At 44.9% G+C, this 17,649-nt stretch overlaps 2 protein-coding genes across 2 annotated transcripts in view; one reads left to right on the plus strand and one right to left on the minus strand.

Moving 5' to 3' along the window:
* Positions 1 to 17,649, minus strand: part of CCL20 (C-C motif chemokine ligand 20) — a 36,771-nt gene that overhangs the window by 17,067 nt on the left and 2,055 nt on the right. Inside the window, 1 exon segment of the mRNA XM_083868474.1 lies at positions 9,875 to 10,360. Coding sequence (XP_083724600.1) covers positions 9,875 to 9,914 — 40 coding nt within the window. The 5' untranslated portion in view covers positions 9,915 to 10,360.
* LOC310913235 (thiamine transporter 2-like) lies at positions 7,019 to 16,577 on the plus strand (the record flags this gene model as incomplete). The annotated part of the gene is made up of 6 exons (XM_083868472.1): positions 7,019 to 7,998; positions 10,561 to 10,715; positions 11,049 to 11,862; positions 13,327 to 13,519; positions 15,065 to 15,206; positions 16,398 to 16,577. Exons 2-6 carry the CDS (start codon positions 10,566 to 10,568, stop codon positions 16,575 to 16,577), a joined length of 1,479 nt encoding a protein of 492 aa, XP_083724598.1. The 5' UTR covers positions 7,019 to 7,998; positions 10,561 to 10,565.

Consider the following 17,649-nt stretch of genomic DNA (forward strand, 5'->3'; position numbering starts at 1 on the left):
TGTGGAAGAACAGCTGAAAAAGGGCCACATTGAAGAGACCACTTCACCGTGGAACTCTCCAGTGTTTGTCATTCAGAAAGCAGATAAGACCAGGTGGAGGCTCCTCCATGACCTCCGCAAAATTAATGAGGTAATTGAGGACATGGGATCCCTACAACCAGGGATGCCTGCCCCAAGCATGCTCCCCGAAAACTGGAGTTTGACTGTAATTGACATAAAGGACTGTTTCTTTCACATTCCCCTCCATCCTGATGATGCCCCAAGGTTTGCATTCTCAGTGCCCACCTTGAACCGAGAAGCTCCACGAAAGAGGTATCAGTGGAGAGTCCTTCCGCAGGGTCTAAAAGTTTCGCCAGTGATCTGTCAAAGGTATGTTGCTTCCCTGCTTGCACCTGTGCGTGCAGCGGTGCCCCAAGTGATAATCCAACATTACTTCGATGACGTGTTGATCTCTGCACCAACAGATGACCTGTTGGCACATGCCCTTGACCTCACCGTGGCTGCACTAGTTGGTGCAGGTTTTGAACTACAGGAATCCAAAATTCAAAAGATGCCACCCTGGAAATACCTAGGGCTGGAAATTGGGAAGAGGACTATTGTTCCTCAAAAATTGGAAATCAAAACCCAAATTCAGACCCTTGCAGATGTCCATCAGCTGTGTGGAGCTCTGAATTGGGTGAGACCTTGGCTAGGCCTTTCTACCGAAGACCTGGCCCCCCTTTTCAATTTGTTAAAAGGGGGAGCTGAACTGAGTTCACCCAGGGCCCTCACCCCAGAGGCAAAAATTGCACTGGATAACATTCAACATGCATTGTCCACCAGACAGGCCAACAGATGCAAACCTGACCTGCCTTTTCGTTTCATCATCTTAGGAAAGCTGCCACATCTCCATGGGATGATTTTTCAGTGGAACAACAAAACCCTCAAAAAATCAAGGGAGGTCCAAAGCAAAGAAGATCCTCTCTCTATTATAGAGTGGGTCTTTCTGAGCCACCACAGGACCAAAAGAATGACAAAGCCACAAGAATTGATGGCTGACCTGATTAGGAAAGCCAGAACGCGCCTTAGGGAACTGGCTGGTTGTGACTTTGAGTGCATTCACATGCCAATCAAATTGAAATCTGGTCAAATTACAAAAGCTATGCTAGAGCATCTGCTTCAAGAGAACGAAGCGCTGCAGTTTGCCCTAGATAACTACCCTGGTCAAATTTCTATTCATCGGCCTGCCCACAAAATTTTCAATTCGGATGCCCAATTTCGATTGGAATTAAAAAGTGTCCAAAGCAAGGAGCCTCTTAAGGCTCTAACCGTCTTCACTGACGCGTCCGGAAAGTCCCACAAATCAGTTATGACTTGGCGGGACCCCCTCACCCAGAGGTGGGAATCAGAGGTGATTGAGGTGGAAGGATCACCTCAGGTTGCCGAGCTGGCCGCAGTCGTTAGGGCATTTGAGACGTTCCCTGGACCCCTCAATTTGGTAACAGATTCAAGTTATGTTGCAGGGATAGTTTCTAGAGCAGAACATTCTGTGCTGCAGGAGGTTTCCAATGTCACTCTATTTAAGTTGCTTTCCAAGCTGGTCAAACTGATTTCCCACAGAAAGCAACCCTTTTATGTGATGCACACCAGGTCGCATACAGAGCTCCCAGGTTTCATAGCAGAGGGGAACAGGAGAGCCGATGCTCTCGCTGCCCCTGTGGAGGTAGCCCCTCTGCCAAACCGTTTTGAGCAAGCCAGAATCAGTCATCAGCTTCACCATCAAAACGCACCAGGTCTGGTCAGGCAGTTCAACTTAACCCGTGACCAGGCCAAAGCGATTGTGACTGGCTGTCCGCAATGTCACAGGTATGCCATCCCATCCATGCCCACAGGCGTGAATCCCCGTGGTTTGTCCAGTTGTGAAGTGTGGCAGACAGACGTCACGCACTTTGCCCCCTTTGGGAGGCAGAAATACGTGCACGTCTCTGTGGACACATTCTCGGGAGCTGTTTTTGCTTCTGCCCACACAGGGGAGAAGGCTGGGGATGCTATCAAGCATCTCATCCAGGCTTTCTCTGTCCTGGGCATCCCAAAGTCCCTGAAAACAGACAATGGTCCAGCATACAGGTCCAAAGAATTCTGCAGTTTTCTGCAACAATGGGGAGTGGAACACAAAACTGGGATCCCCCACTCTCCGACAGGTCAGGCGATTGTAGAAAGGACTCACCAGAACCTCAAAAGAGTCCTCAGCCAGCAGCAACCGATTCTCAAGATTGAGCCACCGTCTGTAAGATTAGCCCGTGCCTTGTTCACGTTAAATTTTCTTAACTGTTCCTTTGAAACCATGAACCCGCCGGTGACAAGGCATTTCCGTGGGAGCTCACAGTTGGAGCCCCGGGAAAGGCCAAAGGTCCTTGTCAAGGATCCAGAGACCTTGAGAATACAGGGTCCCCATGATTTAGTAACCTGGGGACGTGGATACGCCTGCGTCTCCACTCCCACCGGTTTGCGGTGGATCCCCTCCAGAAATGTAAAACCCTATGTTCCCAAAGCTTCAGAAATGAAAGTACCCCAGGTCACTGTGGCCTCCTGGAGAAGGAGGAAAAAGGAGGAAGAGGATGCGGGCCTAGAGACAAGTCCTCCTAGCCCAATTACTCTTCCCTCCTGGGTTTTCTGTCATGAAGTGGAAGCAGAAGAGCTGTTTCCCCCAGAGGAGTGTTTTCGATGGTTGTTTAACTGACCCCTTTCTTCTAAGTTACAGAACCGCAGTCCAGATGATCAGCATGGAGGTCCGCAGCACAGCAGTTTGTGCCCTTGCAGTGCTGCTCAGCTTCCTGTCGATAACCACCCCCTGGATTGTTCCACAGCCCAAAACCAATGTATGGAAAACGCTCGCAAAGAGTCTGGGTCAAGATCACATCTGCCTAGCCTCAGCAGCAGCCCAAGATCCCATGTCATCTTGCCTGGTAGGAATCCCTGTGAAAGAGAAGGAGTTTCCATTCTCGCTCCTCCAGATACAACAAAAATACAACCGAAAACCTGTTGAAGCTAACCACTTTACAGAAATTGGCGATGCCCCTTCTGCCTTTGTTATAAATCCCCTTGCTTTTTGGAAAGAGTGGTTGCAGACACTCCCGCGTGCCCCCCAAGAGCCCCAAGAATTAGACCTTCTTGGGTCCTCAAAAGCTCCTTTTTGTGTTCACTTTAGTTACACCCCCCAAGACGAACACACCAGGTCATTTTATCATTTGTTGCAAATTAAGGATTCTTATATAGCAAAAAACTGGTGCACAAAAATTGCACATGTTACCACTCCTTCCACTGATGCTCACAGTCCCTTTCCCCGTTCCCTACCCAAAGGTTTTTTCCTTATTTGTGGTGACAGAGCTTTTACAGGCATTCCTGCTCGGCTGATCGGAGGCCCATGCACTTTAGGCAAGCTGAGCCTGTTTACTCCAAACATGACTCAAATCCTCAATTGGCACAGAAAAAATTCCTCTCTCCATGTACCAATCCAGAAAAGAGACCTAACAAGTCTCGACCCAGATTGTAATTCAGAAATCATCCACTGGTCCAGGGCAAAGGCCACAGCCCTGACAGTTTTTTTACCCTGGGTCTCGATAGCTAAATCCATGGGAGAATTAGGCCGTTTAGAATGTTGGGTGGCCAAACAGGCAAATTTAACAACTCAAGCTATAAGTGACCTCCTATCAGACGAACAGATTACCAGGCAGGCAACCCTTCAGAACCGCGCCGCGATTGATTATTTACTTCTACTGAACCAACATTCATGTGAGGAGTTTGAAGGACTGTGTTGCTTCAACCTGTCATCTAAAGCTGAGAACATCAAAAAATCAATCCAGCAGCTGCGAGGAATGGTCGAGTCCATCAAACAAGAAACAGGGGACTGGTTTGATAACCTCTTCAAAGGTGTTGGACTCTCTAACATCGCCAGCTCGTGGATCAAAACCGGACTGTTGTTTCTGTTCATCATCTTAATTGTAGCCACTGCTTCTGGTTTGGTCAAAAGCCTGATCATGAATGCAATTTTCCCCACTACTGCCCCTTCAGTGCATTCAGTGACACCTGCCATCGAATTCCCACCGGACTCTGACTCCAGCAGCGAGTGCGATTCAGATTTATACACTCCAGACCAGTGACACAAATAAAAGAAAAAGGGGGAGGTGTGGGGGTGCTGGAATAGTATCATAAGTTTCTTAGTTGTAGGTTTGATGTAAATTGGACTTTAACCCTAGCCAGGTAAAGCTACTGTCTTGGAATGTGCTTATCAGAGGTTGATAAGAGTTGCCAAGACAACTCTAATCCTCTGCCCTGGGTTTCGATCGTCCTATTGTGTTTTCCCCCATCCCATTGTACTTCTCCCCCACATGTCCACCATCCCCCAGGCCCCAAAACCTTCAGGAGAGGTGTCTGACAGGGATTGGTGGGTCTCACAGGACCACATCCCAAATTCACCTGATTTGTTAATGTTGTGTATTGCATTTTGACCTTACCCACCTGGTTTTGTGTGATTGGTCTCTGTAACTGGTGTCCACCCCTGAGATTTGGGGGAACAAAAACCCCCTGTAACCGAGGCCCGGGGTCACTCCCCAGAGGCACAGGCCTGGAACCAGGGGCTGCTCCCTGAGTTACCCGAATAAAACCTTTTCTCCCTGAGCCTGGAGTGTCCCCTCTTTCTAACCACGGCCGAGACAGCTAAGGCAAAGGGGCTGCGGAACCAAAAACCCACGCGAAGGTACTGTTGAGTGTATCAGAGCTAGCAGGGTGGTCCAGCCGGACGCTGAGCTGACCTGAGAGACAGATACGCGAAGCAACAGGTCCAGCCCTTGTTTGTGCCCAAGTGTGCCACCACAAAAATGCTGTCTGTAAGAAAAAGGAATTAACCCCCCTCAAAATGTCTCAGGGTGATGATTAATGGCACAGCTGTTTGTTCCAGCTCCTGCACTGCTGCCAGCAGCCACTACCCTGCAGGGTGCCCTGGACACTCCAGGGTGGCAATGGACACTCCAGTGACAAGAGTTAAGAAGAGAGAATAGATAAAAAGGGAGAGCATTATCCTTAGGTAAGGTACAGCATAGTGGAAAACAGCCTTACAGCATTACTTTTTAGTAAGGAAGCAGCTGTAAGTGTACATTTAAGCCAAATACCTGAAATGTTAGTTTGGTTGACTGTTTTTCCTAACCTACCCCTTGGAGTAGGGGTAGGGGAGGAAAGTACCTTCTAGCTAAATATCCCAAACTAAACTTTGCAGGTTCCTTTTTTGTGTCTCAAATGAAAAGCACCTGAGCCCAGGATGTGAATGTCTTGCCACCTTAGGAACCCAGGGCAAATTCAGCTGAGAAATAAGCTATGGAAACCCTCACCCACACACCATGGGATTCAGGGACAGACTGCAGGGAGCAGCTCATTCCCAAAGTGAGCATGCAGTACATAAGAAAAGATAAAGATCAACTCATTCATAAGTCAGAAAGTGAACTTGTCCTGTGAATACTCCTGGGTCTGAGAAAGCTGACAAAAATGCACTTTGATCTTTATAACTGCCATTGGAATCTTGCTGAGCATAGGCTATATTTGGGCACAAATAGAGAAAAAACTTCAGTATTAGCCACAGAAAAATTTATTTGCAAACACTTCCTTTAAAGCACAAAGTACACATTCCTCAAAAAGAGTAAGCCTTCAGTTTGATTTGAAAAAGTGTCTTTGTCTGAGTTGGGCATGTGTCAAGAAACAGAGGTGATTCGTGAGCTGAAAGTCAGTGCCCAACCAGACAGAGACACCTCACGCTGCCAACATGAGCCTTTCAGCCTTGGTGCCATCCTGTGAAGCACCAGAGATAATATCAGGACTAAGTCCAGGGGCAGGACATAGTATCAGGATGACAAAAATTTGCAATCTTTTTCTTTTACTGCCCTCCTTCCCCTCTCAGAGTTTTCCTACCTCCATGATTCATTAGAGACCTTATTAGATTAACTCTTTAGGATACGCTACTACCGTAAAATTCACCTTTCCTCCACTCTTACAAAATCTTCCTAACTGAACAGAATTGGGGTGTCAGCCAGAAACAGATCTCCCAGCCCACCCTCCAAGCAGAACAACACTTCTGCATCTGACTACACTTCATGAAAAGAGTGTAGCTCCCTTCAAATCCAGCAGCCAAGCTCTGCTGCAGGCAGCTTATGGCATAGGGCTCAAGTTGACCAAAAACTTGCATAAGCTCATCACAGTTTTTCAGTCTTCCATTTAGCATTCAGAAGTGAATCAGTGAAAAAGCATGAAATTTTAACTACAAACGAGATGGATTGAAAACTATGGGAAAGAAGAGATAATAAATGTTAAAAGAGGATCTGAAAGCAGAGAAACCAAACATCAATGCCTGGAAGTTACTTAAATCATTCTTTCCCATTATTGCATTACAGGAAAAACAGAATTTTGCAGGTTTTCTCAGTGTCAAAAATTTGAGTTGCATCTTCAGTAAGTCAATGCAAACTCCAAGGCACAATGTTTCCTTCGAGAGTTCTCTGCATTTTAGCAAGACTGTGAGAATAAAAACAAATGCAGATATACTCAGTTCTCTCAGAGAGGCTGTCACCTCCTAGCTACAAGGTCAATAGAACAGGCAGAACAAAGATCATTTTGGGATCAGTGTCAGACTTGTGACCCATGGCTGGGAAAGGGCTCAAAGGAGTTCTTATTTTCCTTTCATGTGTTGGTTTCACATGCATTACAGAAGCTGCCAGCATTCGAGGAGTGTCCTGGGTGATGCACTATGAATCACAGGGTTCAGCTTGAGATAGTCCTGTGAGGGGCAGGGAGTGGGACATGATGATCCCTGTGGCTCCCTGCCACCTCAAATGTTCTGACTCCTTAAGTGCACAGCACTGTCCCGGGCAGGAGGAGACGGACAAAGACCAACAAAGTGTTAAAGGCAAGAGGCAGGGATGGCTCCTCTAACATCACTAATCCTGTAATATTGACTGTTGAGGGGTAGAAGGCAAAGGCTGCAAAATGTGGCCAAGTGTGAAGGTAAAGGTGACTGACCTGAGACATCCCTCTGACCTAGCAAGGTCAGCACCTTTTTCATATTCATGTACATGTCCATAAAGTTACTGTTTCATTTTACTGTGTGTGAACCAAGATGCTGCCTTCCTCTGGTTGGATAATTCACTGTTATTTACAAATATTTACAAATTTTCCTGTTGTACTGGTCACATTCCTAAATAATCATTACATCCCTTATTCCAGAGCTACATGCTGTGGCACCAGGGTGGGAGTGGATCTAGATTTGTGTACATATGTTTTGTGAAAATTTATACATTTCACAGAGTATACTCTGCTGTTGTGAGTCCCACAGAAACTTCTGAAGCTGGCTAGAGGGCAAGTATCCCCATCTTCAGCAGCACTGTGACAACCTAAGCAAAAGATCTGACAAATTTGCCAGCGAATAAGTCAAGAGGAAGCAGAGCAGAGTGTTTTACTTTTTACCTTTTAAAATTTTCAGAATAGTTTGAAACCCCTTGTAAGTGGTGTGGATATATTCCAATCTTACAGCAGCAGTATTGGCTTGCCCTCACCTCTGTAACTACCCACACACAGCTACTGCTCCCTCTTTAATATAGGTCAGTTTGAGGCACTGATGGCTCCCAAGCCACATTTCCTGTCAAATAGATCCAAAATTCTTTGGGAACAGAACTACCTCTATTGATTTTGTGCCAGTCAGGCACTAAAGTGTAGTTTGGGTCTTGATTCACAGCTGCCTTGGAGCAAAGACAGGTCAGGATTATCTGGCTGTTCCTTTAAGGGTGCTGAAAGAAAGCCAGCTGGAGCCCATTTCAAAGGAGGTGTCAGAGCAAGTTGTAATAGCAGAAGAACAGGAAAAGCACAAAACCCAAACAGAGTGCAGTAGCTGCAATACACACAGGACAACCAGAAGTAAGACTGGAAGTACTAAAAGGAGTCTTTTCCCTTGGAAGTAAGAAAGGAAGAGCTCCAGCACAGAAGGTATGATTATATATGAACTTTAGAAATATGAAATCCTGCAATGACAAGGGAAAGTGGGAGGAAAGAAGAGAGCAATCCAATGGGGAACTGGGGAGCTATGTTAGGCTGTGTGTAGAAGAACTGACAGCTCTGACATCAAGAATTGCTGAAGGAAAAAAGAAACAGAGGATTGTTTTGTTGCAGAACAACACCAAGGCATCCTAAAATCTCTTCAAAAGTGATCAAAACCCTAGATTTATAAAAGACAAATTGACCACATGGGATGACTGAACCGGGAACAAATTGGATCCTTCCCCCTCAAGCACCAGGGCAGAGCTCTGGTAGTCAGAGGCTTGTGGTTCTGACTGCAGAAAGGAGGGCTTGTACAGCAGCTGCAGAGCTGGAGGGGGCTCACCGCAGGCCAAGGGCTGGGGTGTGAGTGGAACACAAACCCCGGAGCACGTGAGGTGACACCCCCTCCCACTCCCCAAGGGCAGAGTGGGCTGTCCTGAGAGCCCTCAGCCCACTGCCCTTCCCAGCTCAACACCAGTGACAGTTTTTTTCTGCAGAGCTCGTTATATCAAGTGGAAATCTTCTCACCTGACTTTACCTACCAGTCTAACCCTGGCACCTCAAAGAGTAAAAGTGCAGATTGAGGGTACAGATCTAGCCCAAAACCATAAGCAATGCACATGCTGGAGCTGTAGGGATGCAGTGACCAGGGCACACCTGAAGTTGTTCTGTGTACAGCTGAAACCATGAATTCCTGCACAGGATGGCAAAGCCCTGCCACCCATGGGCAGCATCCAAGGGGCAGCACAAGCACCTCGAGAGCCCTTCAAAGGCAGCAGCTTGCCCCACTCACCTCCCCAGGTGTGGGACATTTTGACAGGCTACTTAGACTTGCTGCCCTTGTGTCACACAACCTGCTAGGGGGTGTAAGACCTGAAACACACCAGAGCAGAAAATCTAGGCTGGGAAGGGGAAAATATGTCCTGGCTATATCCCAAAGCTGACTTGTACAAATGTTTCTCATTACAGTGCTAGAGATGCTCTCCACCCCACTCTTCTCGATGCCTTTCTCAGAATCACAGGAAGCATTCCCACGGCACTGGGGGTGCTGTATGGTTTTAATGATTACCACGTCAGAGCAGAGCCAGGGGATGTTCTGGTGACTCAGTGAGCACTATCCTGGGCAGGGCCCAAACTGGTCCTGCCAAAGCCGCAGCAGACTCGTGTTACAACAGCCGGGGAGGAAGGAGAGGCAGAAATGTTTCCTTCCTGGAGCGCTCAGTCTCTCACAGTCCTCCCGAGCTCGTTTTGCCTTGCTGGGGTCACCTTGCCATCTAGTGGCTCACACTGCAAAGCTGACACAGAGCTGGGTTCCTTTCCGCTGGAAATCCTGCCATGCCCGTGCTTTCGGCCGTTATGCAGCAAAGGAAGTAATTCAAATTCTCTTTGATCTGCACCCATTTCTTAGTGCGTTAGGCTGTCAGTAAAATGTGCTGTCATAGCATGAAGTTAGAAAATAAGACACATAATGCTTACTACCTTATACATATCACGTCCTATAGAAAAGGATCCTCTGCCCATCCAACCTGGAGTGATGTAGTGACCTCATCAGGACATGACTGGTTTGGGCTGAATAGACCTTTCAGCCTTTACAAAAAAGTTTGTGAAAAAACACTACTTCATTTTTAAGATTTTTATAAGATTCATTTTTTGCCTAAAAAAAGAAAGAGTTATGAGGAGGGAAGTAGAAAAGCAGAAGAGAAGTCAAAAGCAGAATGATAGAAATCCCATCTGCTAATAAGCAAACTCCAAAAGGCTCCAAAAGATAAACTGCACACATTAAGATTCTTGACATTGCCTATATTAACATGAATATGGATATTACCTTGCAGTCTATTTCCTTTGCATGTCCCCATTACACCCATTTTGACTTCTGTTTGGGGTCTGTCCAGCAGAGTTGCAAATTTTAATTTATTCCATCACCTCACCTAGTGACAAGAATGAAAATTTCTGCTTCATTTCATTTCAGCATGGACCGTTAACCTTCTGTGACCACTTTTATAAATGGAAAATATGATGTCTGTATCCAAAATGGACTTCTTATGCAGATAATTCCAGATGAGAGTCTGGCTTGACATCCTTTCTGTATTTATTAGCAGCTCCCATCTGCTAAGCTTTAGTTATCATTATCATTTAAAAAGGTGTTTGGCTGTGATCAGTCAGGGTGTTGAGGGAAATCTCAGTGCTCAGCTGTCTTCAGCCACTTCTGTCTAGAAAGGTTTTTCTTGTGTTTATCTTGGTCTGTGCAGATGGAATGACAGGGTAGTTTGTCTCCCAGTTAAGGATCTTCCAATTCATTTTTATGCACTTTCTACAAAGAGAGGAGCAGACGAATGTAGGGAATAGCTGTTGACTTTAACATTATGAATAAAAAAGATTTTGAACTGTCAACCTCTGAAGAGCACTCCTTGGCATTAGAAACCACAAAATCAAAATGAATTACAAGATCTCTTTGCACTTGCATGGAGAGTGCCATTATTCTAACAAACTTTCTCCTCACCTTTGCTGTAGAGGCCATGGGCTGCTGGAAGCAAGATACAACCAACACTTGGGCTTTTCCCACCCTGATGCTCTGCCTTTATGGATTCTTCTGCATGATGAAACCATCAGAACCTTTCCTAACACCATATTTAACAGGACCAGATAAAAACATGACCACAGATGAGGTGTGATTTTATTCTGTGATTTCTTTTAACTGAAATAGTGAAAATAGAAAATGAAAACACTGCATAAGGTTTTTTTAAAAGATTAAAAGAAAAAAAAAAAGGCACAACTTTAATCAGCTCTGGCAGGTTACAATTTGCAGCAGACTGCATAAATAAAAGATCCATTTAATGGATCCAAGATCCATTTGCCTGCCCAACAGTCCCATGCTCATTCAATGTGGTTATATATTTTATGAATTCCTTCAGAGAAAAAACTTCCCCCTACAAGAACATCTAAAATACATGAACCTCCTTCCCTCAACAATAAAAACACTGACATCTCCTCTGTTGCAGGTTACCAACCAGATTCTGCCAGTTTGGACATACTCCTACCTGGCCCTCCTGTTCCCAGTGTTCCTGCTCACAGACTACGTGCGCTACAAGCCCGTGCTGCTCCTGCAGGGCGTCAGCCTCATCGTCACCTGGCTCCTGCTGCTCTTTGCACATGGAGTGGTGGCCATGCAGCTGGTGGAATTCTTCTATGGCATGGTCACGGCCACCGAGGTGGCCTATTACGCCTACATCTACAGCGTGGTCAGCACCCAACACTACCAGAGGGTCACCAGCTACTGCAGGAGCATCACTCTGGTGGCGGCCACCGTGGCCGCCGTGCTGGGACAGCTGCTGGTGTCCCTAGCACACGTCTCCTACTTCTACCTCAACGCCATCACCTTGGCTTCCGTGTCCCTGGCCTTCCTGTGTGCGTTCTTCCTGCCCATGCCCCAGAGGAGCATGTTCTTCCACAGGAGAGATGCCCCCGAGCCCGTGCCAGGGCCCGATAAAGGGTCGGCTACAGACGGGTCCCACCGGCCCTGCCAAGAGGAAACAAACCCCGATGCTGCTGCTGTCGGGGCCCCGAGCCCCCAGCCCCCGGCTGGCAGTGCCAGGCCCCACAGGCACATGCTGGGTGTGCTGCTGCAGCTGGGCAGGGACCTGAGGGATTGCTACGGCTCCCGAAAACTCCTCTGCTGGTCCCTGTGGTGGGCTCTGGCCACGGCCGGCTTTAACCAGGTGGTGAATTACGTGCAGGTGCTGTGGGACCTGCGAGCCCCCTCCCACAGCTCTGCAGTCTACAACGGAGCTGTCGAAGCAATTGCAACTTTTCTGAGTAAGTCATTGTTTAAACTTTGATCACAATGACAATCTCTGAATTTCCACTCTAGTAAACTTTAAAAGTGCCATTCCATTGCAGTCACTCCACGGAGCTAGTTCATACCCTGTGCATTCTACACCTAGGTCTTTGATGAACAGTAGTTCAAATGTGAGTTATGCTGGTTTTTCTTTAGTACCAGACAAATAACTGTATCTTGCCAGTGTGTAGAAAGTGTGCAAGTCATACAGACATTGCATCTAGCTGGTAGATCCATTCAGAAGCACCCATTTCTTTGGATGAGTCTGTTGGGTGGTTTTTTCCTCTCAAAACAAGTATTGCACTGTTCCCATAACAATGCTATCAGCTTACACAGATGAGAAAACTTTTCCATAAAAATTTTACACAAAAAGAACATAACCTTCTCATTAAGATTTTTTTCAAGAGAAATACCCTTGTGCAACCAGACAAAAAGAAAAAAAATTAGTCATTGAAAGATACAAAGATTTTCAGGGAAAAAAAGACCCTACGAGTCTTTATGATACTGATGTGAACCATCGCATTTTGTACCAGGAGCAGATGCTCATACCACACAAGCTAAGTGACGTTATCAAAAGTAACATCAGAGGATACCTGCCTTAGCTCACATTGTGCTGTTGTAAAGAACTTGCACAAGATGTGGGGGTGTGTTCTGCCTGGGGAAAAAAAAAAAAAAAAAGTCTGCACCACACCTGCTCATTCACGTCACCCTTTAAGGAGAAACAGATACTACTCTCGCAGTAGGCAGCTAAATAGACCACATGCATAATGAACTAGAAGCCCTCCTGTAGTATCTGCTTCTTGATGAATTTCTCTCTCTCATGGACTTGCCTATTTCTCTATGTATAAGTATAGAAATTTTTCAATTGTCTGGACCCCTACCTGACCCCACCTGGCAGTCAGGTGGCTTAACTTTGCAACAGATACTTCTTCTAGGAGGCCCAACAAAAAGCACAGCTATCCTTTCTCGTTCCTTGGATATACTTCCTTGGTGCCTCAAAACTCACTTTTTTGACAGTTTACCCCCTCTATGAGGTGCACAGACCTAAACTGTTACAATAAAAGGCTTACTAGCCAAGCTGTGCAGTGAGCTAGGGGAAGGTGGAAGAATTTCCTTCTTGAACTCCAAACCATGTTCCTAATTCTCTCCCCAGAGATGCATGCTGTGTACAGACACCTAAATAATGAATCCTACATTACAGTTTATCCTGTGAAGTGGAATAAAACACTACGAATGGAATGGCAGAGACTAGATATATGCAGTTGTCTTAAAATGACCAGTCATCTGCACAGCTGCAGAAGTCATCAGAAATGTTTTCAAACTTCAGACTACTCTGCTTCATTATTCAGCATTGCCTTTCAGCATGTGAGTGTGGCAAGACCTGGTCATACAGGCTGTGGAGCAGATACAATATTTACACTTTTTTTTTTCTTTTTTTCTAGGCTCAGTAACATCTTTCCTAGTACAATATATGAAGATTAACTGGGACCATTTTGGAGAACTGGCTTTAGGGATCTTCTCTGCAATAGATGCTGGTTGTCTGTTTGTCATGCACTTCTTGACCAACATCTGGGCATGTTATGTTGGATATCTCATTTTCAAGGCATGCTATGTGCTCCTCCTGACAATAGCAACGTAAGTACAAAACATCACAATGCTGCCATCATGCACAGAATACTGACCCTTTGAGTTTGCTTTGGGCATCCTTTTCCTTAGAGGTAGCTGACCTAATGCTAGACAAAACTGTTTAGGTAAGGACAAGGACACTTAAACGTGTGGTTATGTTGTTTTCATTCTTCCAAACAACCAGAAAAAAATGTCAAAAGAATATCAGACATTTACCTAAACAGAAATTAAACAAGGTACAATGTAACTTCATTACTAAAGGCAATGGTAACAGCAAAATGTAGAAGCCATTTTCCTCCTTACTGGCATGAATGATGGAAAGTGAACAATAGGGATAAGCATACCTTGACAGGGCCTAGACCCCCTATTGATAAACCTTTCAGCATGCCATGAATTCCATGAATGCAGGAAAAGACTCCACATAAAGTGTTCCCCAACATAACTTTATATATATAGTCATTACTGATATTATGGTGCAAAGAAGGAATAAAAGGGAACATCAGACATACAAACTCAGATGAGATCTCATAGGACACCAAGCTATTCTGTTTCAGAAATAGAAGTGTATAAATAACATTAATAACAAATGCTTTATCCTGTGTAATAAATATGTTATTACTCCAGTCATTTTCTAGCTTGAAATATCTTTAGACATACCACAGTATATTATTAACAAAAATACTGGATGCATTTTGTGTCAAACTCCAAAATTAATCAGATACCATTTTAAAAAACTGCTAACATTATAATGCATGGAAAGGTCATGACTGTCTTGAAGGAAGCCAAGTGAGCTCTTAACTATCATTTTGGTAGATTGTTACTACATTATAGTGAATTACACCTGGACTATTTCAATATATTCTAAAAAAAAAACTCCAACAAAGTAAAATATTGCAAAAATCTCCCAAGCTAAAATCATTGAAAATGAGTCCTGAAGGAATAACACTATTTTGTTTGTATAGAAACTTTGCAGGTAGGCACCGCAAGGAAAAAAGTTCTGATTATTGTCAAAAAAAAAAAAAAAGCAAGTAAAAATACGCAGGCTCTTGACAGAAATAAGCAACACGTTACCTTCACTGTCAAATCACAAAGCAAAACGTGACTCATCACCACAGAAAGCTGGGTTAGAAGATACCCACAGTGCCCTCCCAGCCAGGGCAGAACTGCTGCCAGTGCCAGAGCAGGTCAAAGCTTTGCCTGGCCAGGTCTCCAAAAGTTTCCAGTCATGGACTCTTTACAGCCTGTCCGGCACAGTCTGTGCAGGCAGAGAAGGAACAAAGGGGAAGGGTACAGAGAACTGACATTCTACCTGATCATCTGAAAGCAGGGGTTAGAAAAGCAGCCCATGTAGTTCAAAGAAACATTAAAATACGCTATGGTACCTCGGGGTTGTTTGGGGTTTTTTTGGAGAAAGCAAGGAAGCAAACAAACAAATGAAGCACCATTTCCTCTGTCCTTGGCGCACCATCTCCATGAATCATTTTCTCTTCATTGACTGTTAGACAGCAATAGCTTTCCCAGTGGAGAGTGACTGAGCTGCCAGTTTTCCTTTAGGTTCCAGATCGCCGTCAACCTGAGCATGGAACGCTATGCCCTGATGTTTGGATTCAACAACTTCATTGCCCTCCTGATCCAGACCATTCTCACAATAGTTGTTGTGGATTCAAGAGGGCTGGGACTGGACATAGTGACTCAAGTAAGTGCAGTTACCTTACTTCCTATTTACTGCTCAGCCAAGTCACCTTCAAAATTCCTATGCCAAAGGACAATTTAAATATTTTTCTTCTCTAGAAATCCAGACATTTTGTTCTTCCCTTATCATTTTTCATCATCATTCATCATAATTTGTCATCATTCTCTTGCCTTTTAATGCATTTAGGATTACAGATGCTGGTCTGTGACTTTTTAAAGGGAGATACCCCAGAACATAATTAACCGGGCTCTGCTATTTGACCAGTTTCAGTAGTTAATAGGACACTGAACAACACCCTCTCTTCCCAAAAGCTCAGACTGTTTTTTTCAGATGCAGAATGGGAGTTCAGGAGTGTGAGGCACAATCTGGATTATTTGAGTTATTTCAGCTCAAGTAACTTCTAATTCCAGCTCAGGAGAAAATCTGCTCTGTATCTCAACACGTAGAATAGTCTTCTGCCCACAGCTCGAGCACTTCATTTGGGATAGGATATCCTATCTCACAACAGTGTCCCTAACTTCAGTCAACCCAACGTCACTCATGTTGAGTCAACTGAAACCTACTGACTTCTGCATTTTCTCAGATGGGGTCTCAGCTGGGCCAGCTTTCTACTCTAATGGATCTGAAGAAGACTAAAGCTATTTGCACGCTGCACAGAAGGGCAAAAGTGACTTTGAAAGAATAAAGATTGAATCAAATATTAAATCTTTAAAATTAAGGACAGGAATATGTAGGACTTCATAAATAGCCTTGCCACTGTTGTTGGAAATACTGATATAAGATCACAGTGCATTTACTGAAGCCATTGTGGTGACACTTACTAAAATGTGCAAAACCAACACAAGGATAAACTCGGGCTCTTCATGCAGATTATTCATGACCATGTGGGTAATGAAACTACTTCCACATTTTGCACTAATAGAAAAATAATCCTGTTCTTATCTGTCTCTCCCCATCTGACATTTATTAAGAGGCACAAGGAATGGAAGAAAGGGGCAGTTCTTCGTTTCACAATTATCAGCTCTATACTTGAAAAGCTGAGATTTTGGTTAATCACAAAGCAAAAACTCAAGTGCAGACAAACTGCCAACACACAAGTAAAGAAAATTAGAGTGACTGTCACCTTCAGAAAAAGCAGCATTTCTCTAATGTGTTTTTCATTAATTGTTCTGCCTTTTTCTCCTCCTCTCCCAGTTTTTAATTTATGGCAGCTACTTCGTAGTCATACATGGGATTTTCATGATCAGAAGCATTTGTGTGCTGGTTTCATGCAAATGCCAAAGGAAAATAGCAAGATCTTGCACAGAGCAGCTGAACCAGGCTGAGCACGAGTCAAGAGAGCAGATTGTCACAAGCTACATGACACAGCTGTAGGAGGCAGGCAGGCTGGAGAAGGGCTTCTCCTGGGAGAAGGGCTCCCAGCAGGGAAGAAGAGCAGCATGCAGGGAACAGCACTGCAAGAACCACCTTCAACTCAGCTCTGAAAATCTACACTGAATCATTCCAGCACTTGAGCATAACATATGCCAGCAGAGAACTCACCAGGATGGCACTGTGCCAAGAATAAAAGATAAATTGCTTTAGATTCTTATTTACATGTGCACAAATAGCTTAAGGGCAGTAATTCATACACAGAATCAGGGCAACTACCTCTGCATTGCCCCTTGCACAATGGCAGAGAGCAGAGTTCACCCTGCCTTGCTCATTGTAGCTCCTGAATGCTGTGCTGGCAAAGCTGCTTCTGTCACACTTGCTGATGCAGTGGCTGAAGGGTCTGACTCCCCTTTGCACAGCCTTTGTTCTGAACCAAGGAAGAAAAGGTCACGTTTGCATCATCCTATTCTTTCCTACCCAGTACAGGCAGGTGGGGGACAGGTGTCTCCTGTCTCATCCCACAGCTCTGGGCACACAGGCTGGAGAAAGCAGGGCTTGCACAACCTGTCCTGGGAATTTCACTGCAACACTGCTACGTCACAGTTGTTACTTGGCCCACATTTGAGAGCTACAAACACTGTACTGACTTCACAGCAGCTTCTGCCAAGAAGGGACTATCTTCAGAGTCCAAACAAAATGCAAGAGCACCACTCCTTTGCTGTGTTTTCAGAAAAATCAAATTCAGGACTGACCATCTTCCTTTTTCAGCAGGAACAGAAATAATATCAAGGGGCTTAAGTAGCACAGACTAAAACCAAAGAAGGATATTGTGGAGAAATATAGCTGATCCCACACAGGAAAATTCCAGATTAACAGGAATATCCAAGAAGATTTATAACTGAAACAAACAGCTAGCATCATGAGTGCCAAGGAGGGAGGTCCACTGATCTTGGCCAAGAATTTGGCAGGATCAGCATCTCACAGTTTGTCAAGAAGCTTCAAGTCCTACAGCTAATTTAGTCCAAAAGACAGTCCATGAGAAGAAAAAAGAGACTAGAAATGAATTTGCATA

Source organism: Zosterops lateralis (genome assembly GCF_965231275.1).
Source record: "Zosterops lateralis genome assembly, chromosome: 10".
Taxonomy (NCBI): Eukaryota; Metazoa; Chordata; class Aves; order Passeriformes; family Zosteropidae; genus Zosterops; species Zosterops lateralis.